At 39.4% G+C, this 10,689-nt stretch overlaps 1 protein-coding gene across 1 annotated transcript in view; it reads left to right on the forward strand.

The window, feature by feature from the left end:
* LOC124573670 overlaps positions 1-8,143 on the forward strand; it is a 75,607-nt gene extending 67,464 nt beyond the window's left edge. The window contains exon 7 of the mRNA XM_047131143.1: positions 8,084-8,143. Coding sequence (XP_046987099.1) covers positions 8,084-8,143 — 60 coding nt within the window. The remainder of the gene's footprint in view (positions 1-8,083) is intronic.
* The last annotated feature ends 2,546 nt before the right edge of the window (positions 8,144-10,689 follow it).

Raw genomic sequence — 10,689 nt, forward strand, 5'->3', positions numbered from 1 at the left:
GTTAGGCGTACCCAGGAACAGACATAGACTCGGAACACAATATAGTAGTGATGAAGAGTAGACTGAAGTTTAAGACGTTAATCAGGAAGAATCAGTACGCAAAGAAGTGGAATACGGGAGTACTAAGGAATGACGAGATACGCTTGAAGTTCTCTAAGGCTATAGATACAGCAATAAGGAATAGCTCAGTAGGCAGTACAGTTGAAGAGGAATGGACATCTCTATCAAGGGCCGTCACAGAAGTTTGGAAAGAAAACATAGGTACAAAGAAGGTAACTGCGAAGAAACCATGTGTAACAGAAGAAATATTCAGTTAATTGATGAAAGACGAACGACAAAAATTTTCAGAAAAATTCAAGGATACAGAAATACAAATCGCTGAAGAATGAAATGAATAGGAAGTGCAGGCTGCAAAGAAAAATGGCTGAATGAAAAATGTGAAGAAATCGAAAAAGAAATGATTGTCGTAAGGACTGACTCAATATGTAGGAAAATCAAAACTACCTTCAATGAAATTAAAGGGAAGGGTGGTAAAATTAAGAGTGCAACGCCAATTCCAGTGTTAAATGCGGATTGGTGGAAAGAGTACACTGAAGGCCTCTATGAGGGAGAATATTTGTCTGATGTGATAGAAGAAGAAACAGGAGTCGATTTAGAAGAGGTAGGGGATCTAGTATCACAATCAGAATTTAAAAAAAAAAAACTTTGAAGGACTTAAGATCAAATAAAGAAGAAGGGATCGATAACATTAGGCCAGACCAAAATTTCTTGAGTCATTCGGGGAAGTGGCACCAAAACGGCTATTCATGTTGATGTGTAGAATGCATGGGTCCGGCGACATACCATCTAATTTTCGGATAAATATCATCCACCAGTTCCGGAAACTTCAAGAGATGACAAGTGCGAGAATTATTGCACAGTCAGCTTCACTGCTAATGCATCCAAGTTACTTACAAGGGTAATATATAGAAGAATGTAAAAGGAAACTGATAGTGTGTTAGATGACGATAAATTTGACTTTAGGGAAGGTAAAGGCACGAGAGAAGCAATTCTGGCGTAGCAGTTAATAATGGAAGCAAGACTAAAGTAAAATCAAGACACAATAATACGATTTATCGACTTGGAAAAAGAGATCGACAAAGTAAAATGTGCAAGATGTTCTAAATTTTGAAAAAAATTGGGATAAGCTATAGGGAGAGACTGGTAATATACAATATGTAGAAGAGCCAATATAAATAATATGAGTGGACGACCAAGAACGAAGTGCTCGGATTAAAAAGGGTGTAAGACAGGGATGTAGTCTTTCGCTCCTAGCTCCTATTGTTCAATCTGTACACTGAAGTAGCAAAGATGGAAATAAAAGAAAGCTTCAGGAGTGGAATCAAAATTCAAGGTGAAAGGATATCAATGACACGATTCACTGATGACATTGCTGTCCTGAGTGAAAGTGAAGAAGTATTACAGATCTGCTGAATGTAATGAACAATCTAATGAGTATAGAAAATGGACCGAGAGCAAATCGAAGAAAGACGAAAGTAATGAGCTGCAGCAGAAATGAGAACAACAAGAAACTTAACATCACCATTGATGGTCACGAAGTAGATGACGTTAAGGGATTCTACTACCCAGGCAGTAAAATAATCAGTGATGGACGAAGCAAGACAAAAGCATACTAGCACTGGCAAAAAGAGCATTTCTGTCCAAGAGATGTCTATTAGTATTAAACATAGGCCTTAATTTGAGGAAGAAATTTCTGATAATATATGTTTGGAGCACAGCATTGTATGGTAGTGAAACATGACTGTGGGAAACCAGAACAGAGGAGAATCGAAGAACTTGAGATGTAGTGTTACAGACGAATATTGAAAATTAGGTGGACTGGTAAGGTAAGGGGTGACAAGGTTCTGCACAGAACCGGAGAGGAGAGGAATATGTGGAAAACACTGACAAGGGGAAGGGACAGGATGATAGGATCTCTGTTAAGACATCCATGGTACTAGAGGGAGCTGTAGAGGGCCAAAACTATAGAGGAAGGCAGAGATTATAATACATCCAGTAAATAATTGAGGACGTAGATTGCAAGTGCTACTCTGAGATGAGGAGGTTGGCACAGGAGAGGAATTTGTGGTGGACTGCATCAAACCAGTCAGAAGATTGATAACTCAAAAAACAACTAAGAATTTACGTTACCTTACTCATTTCAGAGATGATTATCAGCTGTCTACATATTAAATGAATTACAAATCTGTATAATAATTACTTTACTCCTAAATGGTATTTTCCAATTAGTCTGATAAATTATTTCTAGAATGGTTAGGAAACATAAGGTTTAGCCTATCTAGGAATATCCGGTTTAAACCCTGTGTCTGCCAGCAACTTCTAAGGCTACTGCACCAGAACATAAAACTCTACCCTGAATCCTAGACAAGAATCCTTAGTATTGATCTGGTACACAAAAAGTTCGGCAGTAGCATCTCTAATGGTTCTTTTCACTGTTCATATGCCTTGCAGTTGTTTTTATTGACACTTTGTACTCTAGCTGAATATTAAATTCACCATTTACCTCACGGTATAGTTTTAATGCCCTAACTTCTGTAAGTTTCTCTCCCCCTATTACGGTTAGTATGTGAAATTTTCCCATGTGTTTCCTTGAGGCACAGTACAGCGGTAGATCACGATATGGGGTGATTGTTGTATCTGAAGGATAGTGCACCTGGTCGGTGTTTCAATAGTTTACTGCTTTTAGAATAACTTGAAGTAATCGGCAATAGAAACCAGCATAACCAATTTCCGACATTTACTACTTTTTGTTGATGTAAAGTTGGAGTTAGATCTACGTGAAGTGTTTATAAATATAATTAGTTCTATTTAAGTGCTGCATAACGTTTCACATGTTCTTGGATGCTGTCGTTAATTCTTGAGTTACATAGTTTTGTCGTAACTAAAACTATGTATACTTGTAAAACTAGTTACACAACGCATGGACGGGTGAGCCTTACTTCCTTGGTCGTGTACCATCTTATACCATGAAACGGAAGATCTTCTACGATGGAATACATGAGATTTTCAAATAAACAGAGTTTCTTAAATGTCTTAAATTTTTTTCTGTCTTGAAAATGGAAATCGGTATTATCTGCCAGTCGCTTTTACTTCAAAATATTTTTAACTTGTAAGTCTTTTGATAATACTTCCTCTTAATTTGATTTCATTTGTTGATTATTGGTATGTAGCAGAGTAATTTTCTGTATTGCAACACTTTTAAATGTGATGAAAACAACAGTTCTTAGGTACTTAACCATGTTGTGCTTTGGAACAGTTTTTCAGTTCATTTACAAGTCTCGCATGTTCCCTTTCAGAAGACGATACTTTTAAAAGTACAAGATGGAGCATCACCGACAAAGTTTGGCTCAATGACCCACACTTTATGGGCAGCCAGCTGAGCACCACACTACACCCTCCTAAAACGACATCTAACGAATGTATCATCTCGTACCCAGCTATATGATTGTATTGCAGTTCTATCATTCTATAGAAGAATCAAATTTTTATTTAAGGCCGTTTCTTCTTATGTTTGATTTATGGCCCAGCTATTAAGATCGTGTACACTGAACAATATGTATACCATGTAAATATGTCTTCATTCACGTGGGATTGTATCATCAAGGAGTTTTTCTCATTTAAGACTTTACTATTTGTCCAAATCCTGCAAGTAACTAACGTCTTCAGTTACTCAGAAATTTCCGTGCAGAGAACCATAGTAATTATTTCTAGTGAGAAGCCGCATGTATTAATTTTAGTATGTTGTTGTTGTCGTTGTTGTGGTCTTCAGTCCTGAGACTGGTTTGCTGCAGCTCTCCATGCTACTCTACCCTGTGCAAGCTTCTTCATCTCCCAGTACCTAATGTAACCTACATCCTTCTGAATCTGCTTAGTGTATTCGTCTCTTGGTCTCCCTCTACGATTTTTACCCTTCACACTGCCCTCCAATACTAAACTGGTGATCCCTTGATGCCTCAGAACATGTCCTACCAACCGATCCCTTCTTCTAGTCAAGTTGTGCCACAAACTTCTCTTCTCCCCAATCCCATCAACACTTCCTCATTAGTTATGTGATCTACCCATCTAATCTTCAGAATTCATCTGTAGAACCACATTTAGAAAGATTCTATTTTCTTCTTGTCCAAAATATTTATCGTCCATATTTCACTTCCATACATGGCTACACTCCAAACAAATACTTTCAGAAACAACTTCCTGACACTTAAATCTATACTCGGTGTTAACAAATTTCTCCTCTTCAGAAATTCTTTCCATGCCATTGCCAGTCTACATTTTATATCCTCTCTACTTCGACCATCATCAGTTATTTTGCTCCCCAGATAGCAAAACTCCTTTACTACTATAAGCATCTCATTTCCTAATCTAATTCCCTCAGCCTCACCTGATTTAATTCGACTACATTCCATTATTCTCGTTTTGCTTTTGTTGATGTTCATCTCATATCCTCCTTTCAAGACACTATCCATTCCGTTCAACTGCTCTTCCAAGTCCTTTGCTGTCTCTGACAGAATTACAATGTCATCGGGGAACCTCAAAGTTTTTATTTCTTCTCCATGGATTTTAATACCTATTCCGAATTTTTCTTTTGTTTCCTTTACTGCTTGCTCAATATACAGATTGAATAACATCGGGGAGAGGCTACAACCCTGTCTCACTCCCTTCCCAATGACTGCTTCCCTTTCATACCCCTCGACTCTTATAACTGCCATCTAATTTCTGTACAAATTGTAAATAGCCTTTCGCTCCCTGTATTTTACCCCTGCCACCTACAGAATTTGAAAGAGAGTATTCCAGTCAACATTGTTAAAAGCTTTCTCTAAGTCTACAAATGCTAGAAACGTAGATTTGCCATTCCTTAATCTAGCTTCTTAGATAAGTCGTAGGGTCAGTATAGCCTTACGTGTTCCGATATTTCTACGGAATCCAAACTGATCTTCCCCGAGGTCGGCTTCTAATAGCTTTTCCATTCGTCTGTAAAGAATTCGTGTTAGTATTTGCAGCCGTGACTTATTAAACTGATAGTTCGGTGATTTTCACATCTGTCAACACCTGCTTTCTTTGGGATTGAAATTATTATATTCTTCTTGAAGTCTGAGGGTATTTCGCCTGTCTCATACATCTTGCTCACTAGATGGTAGACTTTTGGCAGGACTGGCTTTTCCAAGGCTGTCAGTAGTTCTAATGGAATGTTGTCTACTCCCGGGGCTCTGTATCTACTCAGGTCCTTCAGTGCTCTGTCGAACTCTTCACGCAGCATCACATCTCCCATTTCATCTTCATCTACATGCCCCTCCATTTCCAAAATATTGTCCTCAAGTACATCGTCCTTGTATAGACTTTCTATATACTCCTTCCACCTTTCTACTTTCCCTTCTTTGCTTAGAACTGGGTTTCCATCTGAGCTCTTGATATTCATAGAAGTGGTTCCCTTTCCTCCAATGGTCTCTTTAATTTTCCTGTAGGCAGTATCTATCTGACCCCTACTGAGATAAGCCCTTACATCCTTACATTTGTCCTCCAGCCTTCCCTGCTTAGCCATTTTGCACTTCCTGTCAATCTCATTTTTGAGACGTTTGTATTCCTTTTTGCCTGCTTCATTTACTGCATTTTCATATTTTCTCCTTTCATCAATTAAATTAAATATTTCTTCTGTTACCCAAGGATTTCTACTGGCCCTCGTCTGTTTTCCTACTTGATCCTCTGCTGCCTTCACTAATTCATTCCTCAAAGCTACCCATTTTTCTTCTACTGTATTTCTTTCCCTCATTCTTGTCAATTGTTCCCTTATGCTCTCCCTGAAACTCTCTACTACCTCTGGTTCTTTCAGTTTATCCATGTCCCATCTCCTTAAATTCCCAGCTTTTTGCAGATTCTTCAGTTTTAATCTACAGTTCATAACCAATAGATTGTGGTCCGAGTCCACATCTGCCCCTGGAAATATCTTACGATTTAAAACCTGGTTGTAAATCTCTGTCTTACAATTATATAATCTATCTGAAACCTTCTAGTATCTCCAGGGTTCTTCCATGTATACAACCTTCTTTCATGATTCTTGAACCAAGTGTTAGCTATGATTAAGTTGTGCTCTGCGCAAAATTCTACCAGGCGGCTTCCTCTTTCGTTTCTTACCCCCAATCCATATTCACCTACTACGTTTCCTTCTCTCCCTTATCCTACTGACGAATTTCATTCATCCATGACTATTAAATTTTCGTCTCCCTTCACTATCGGAATAATTTCTTTTATTTCATCATACATTTCTTCAATTTCTTCATCTGCAGAGCTAGTTGGCATATAAACTTGTACTACTGTGGTAGGCGTGGGCTTCGTATCTATCTTGGCCACAATAATGCGTTCACTATGCTGTTTGTAGTAGCTTACACGCATTCCTATTTTCCTATTCATTATTAAACCTACTCCTGCATTACCCCTATTTGATTTTGTGTTTATAACACTGTAGTCACCTGACCAGAAGTCTTGTTCCTCCTGCCACCAAACTTCACTAATTCCCACTATATCTAACTTTAACCTATCCATTTCCCTTTTTAAATTTTCTAACCTACCTGCCCGATTAAGTGATCTGACATTCCACGCTCCGATCCGTAGAACGCCAGTTTTCTTTTTCCTGATAACGACATCCCCTTGAGTAGTCCCCGCCCGGAGATCCGAATGGGGGACTATTTTACCTCCGGAATATTTTACCCAAGAGGACGCCATCATCATTTATCCATACAGTAAAGCTGCATGCCCTCGGGAAAAATTATGGCTGCAGTTTCCCCTTGCTTTCAGCCGTTCGCAGTACCAGTAGAGCAAGGCCGTTTTGGTTAGTGTTACAAGGACAGATCAGTCAATCATCCAGACTGTTGCCCCTGCAACTACTAAAAAGGCTGCTACCCCTCTTCAGGAACCACACGTTTGTCAGGCCTCTCAACAGATACCCCTCCTTTGTGGCTATCTGTATCGCTGAGGCACGTAATCCTCCCCACCAACGGCAAGGTCCATGGTTCATGGGGAAGGAATTTTAGTGTACTGAAATCGATTAGTTATATCTTTTCCGATGAACACTTCCTTGTCTCTTTGACTGAGTTGTCTTTAATGACATATTCATTTCAAGGTACGATACTGTGAAAGCTTGCATTAGATTTGTTTAAGCAGGACGCTATTAAACACAGAATTCATAATCGAATTTTCTTGAGCTTAAAGTTTTATTTCCCAATTAATGATTTAAGTGTTGTTACGCATTACGTTGATTCTTCAGACTACTGTAAAATACAGTACCCATGCTCAGCATATGTGAATGTGAAAGTGCTGATTTTTATAAGCACTGTGTTAATTTTCTATTGCAGCGAACCGTTGAAATGAAGCATAACTTTAGCTTTCCTAAAGTAAGAAATGTGAAAATGTTCAAGTTTAGCTATAGCAGGAAAAGCGACGACAATCTCTAACTACATTTTGTTGTGTTACTTTCAATTATACTGGCTTCCTTGCAAATCCATATTCAGATTATTAGAATTTTGTGAACAACACTGTTTGAATATTGGTCACACATCGTTAAGAAAACTGAGTATGAAATAGTCCAACTCAGTGAGAAGTTATATTGAGTCTCTAAAGTGGAATCTTGTACCTAACATCAAATTAAGCAGAAACAGATTTATGAGTGTCAATAAGCATATTCATTGTCTTCACTGACACTGCACTCTTTTCGTATTAATTAACGTATGTATTCCCATTTGCGAGTAAGAACAACACAATAAAATTTTCCCTGACATTTCCTTACCAAGTACTCTCTTTCTGTACTGATGCGATGAATGAGACAAACCCACCTGCTATTTGTATCTTTTCTTGACGCAAACTTATGCTCATTACACGAATTAAAGGTACACCAGTGAGATTGTTTCGACGACTACTTCGTTACCACAAGCGTTTGTCTCACGCACTGTCAAAGTATACACTACAATATCTTTAAGAATAATAGAAGAATAAAAAATGATATTGCTACTAATGTGTCCTTTTTTCACCACAGGTGCTGAATGGAACATACGGCCTGTTGAACTTGCTGTATCATTTTCATGGTGCTCAGTGAAATGACATAAAACGGACAAGATATGAAATCCACACCACTGTAGAAACGCCATGCATGAAATGTAATTCATGTCACCAAAGCTTTGATATATCGACGAAAATCAGATATGCAGAGCCCAAACCTAATTTCCAAAATCAAATGTAGAAAAATTCCCTATCTTTTCTGTAATAAAACAGCAACATAACATTCAGGGAAAAGTATGTATATCTGAGAATAAATTTCGTCGAAAGGTAAAATGTATCTTACGATTATTTCACATCTATATCTCTTACTTTGTAAGTGAATTCTTAGTACAATTTAGATAAAAAAGTAAGACCATAAACTAAGAAATGACACACGATTCCCTACACCTTGTCCTAAATATATGTGAACTAAAAAAAAGTGTGTTGATAACTTAAGTTTACAATATCATATGAAAATCTAGTTTTAATCTGCAACTGTGTAAAAACACTGTAGCTATAGATTAACTAGCTGATTTTATTGAACAGAAATCACGTATAACACAATGAAACAAGTGTTTCTGGTTTACAGAAAGCATTGCGAGGCGATTAACAAGCAAGTCGACCCAGCACAGTGGAGTTGTGTTGCAGTCTCAGACCTGCCTATCAGATCAGGACCAGGAGGATTCTTCGAATGGTGTTAACATCGTTATGACCTAAGCAGACAGATACAAAAAATTACTTCTTTTAAGCCATTTTGCATACAATTAATCACAATACAAGAGTTAGTTCAGGCACCACATAACTAAAATTGATTCACCTAGTATATAACTATTCTCACGCAAAGTTCAAAAGCAGAAACAAACCTGCAGATATCAGTACAGTGCAAATGTATATTTAATTAAACACTGTCACATTAAGTGTAAAACATTCTCGGTTTTCTTACCGCGTCAGTTTGGGATAAAATCTCGAGCTTTCAACGCTAGCCTACAGAAGCCGTCCACGGGCTATAAAATGCCACCACAGCAACAGTAAAGACAGTCAGTTGCTCCTGACGATGACGATAGAGGCTATCGTCGAAAGCTCGAGATTTTATCCCGAATTGACGCGGCAAGAAAACCGACAATGTTTTACATATAAGTGCCGTCGCGAAAGACTTCGTTCTCACTGCCACATTAAGTCAACTAAAAAATTTATGACCAAGACTAAGTTCAGTCAGGAAAGGCTTCATGGAGAGGCAAAGTCCACTCGAAAGTTTACTGTCCATTACATGCAGAGTCCAACAAGGAATTGGTAAATGGCGGGAGCAACAGCGGCAACCTGGTTATTCATTGAACACACTGTAGCCGAGAGTGCTCAGTACTACTCCGCAACTGGGACTGACTGGCTAGGTGTGGTACAGCTACTTAAACACTTACTGCTCGGAAGAACACTTGGCCCATTCCCAGGCAAGCACAATACCGGCTTAGTGAAATAGTCCACTGACTGTAGTGCCACCAGTTGCGATCCACGCACTGGGGAAAAGACGCTGGCACTGCGCGTTTGTGCAGCTCTCTTCTCAGTGCAGCCAGTAAGCTTGTTGTGTCTTCTAGTGGCGGACGCTGACCAGTGTTATTATTTACTTGCAGTAGGTGCCAGCCAGTGTTATTATTCATAGGGAGACGACGCTTGCCGGTGTGGTAACGTGTCAGCGTTGGCTGTGTTGTGGTGCAGCTGAACTCCTATGATACTGTAACCACAGAGGTCACCTGTTACATACATTACATGGTCACATTAACGTGATTTTCAATCCAGTAACTACTCAATGCACAAAATGGGCCGAAATCGTGCTATACAGGGCCGGTGCCGAAACAACTGTGGTACACCAAGGGCCACAGATGACCGGGGTGAACGTGTCCAGGCGAATAAATTTTCTACAAATGAACAACTGACCGCCCAGATGAACCAAGGTCAATGGTTCGATACAAGTCTGTAGCTACCTTGGCGATCTTGTCCACCCCTACACACAGTTTGTTTTCCCCCAGCACAATGGGATCTACCAGCAGACAGTGCAACGTGCCACACAGCTCGCATTTTACGTGTGTCATTCGAATAGCGCCAGGATGCGTTTACCGAACTCCCCTGGCCACCAAACTCCCCAGGTGTAAATCCAGTCAAGTATCTGTGAGACCAACTCGATAGAGCTGTAAGCGCCGTGCTTCAGCGGAGAAACCTAGTGCAGCTGGCCACAACACTGGAGTCGGCATGGCTCCACATCCCTGTCGATACCTTCCAGAACCTTGCTAACTCTCCTACTGCACATCTCGCAACGCTACGTGCTGAAGAAGGCGATTATTCGGCTTTTGACAGTAGGTCACATTAGAGTGACTGTACGGTTTACATCTAAATATTTGGTACCACTTAGTCAAATGGAATGATTCATCAGTGTATCAGGTATCTTTCATACGTTAAACGGAACGTGCAGCAATTGTTAAATCATCATTATTATACATATACGAAGAACAGCACGATAAGTGCCTCATTTACGGCTTTTCCACACATGATGGCCTTTATCTATGCTCATCCGTTCTGTTCCCGGATCTTACCTAATGCATTCTGGCCACTAAA

Source organism: Schistocerca americana, chromosome 1 (genome assembly GCF_021461395.2).
Source record: "Schistocerca americana isolate TAMUIC-IGC-003095 chromosome 1, iqSchAmer2.1, whole genome shotgun sequence".
Taxonomy (NCBI): domain Eukaryota; kingdom Metazoa; phylum Arthropoda; class Insecta; order Orthoptera; family Acrididae; genus Schistocerca; species Schistocerca americana.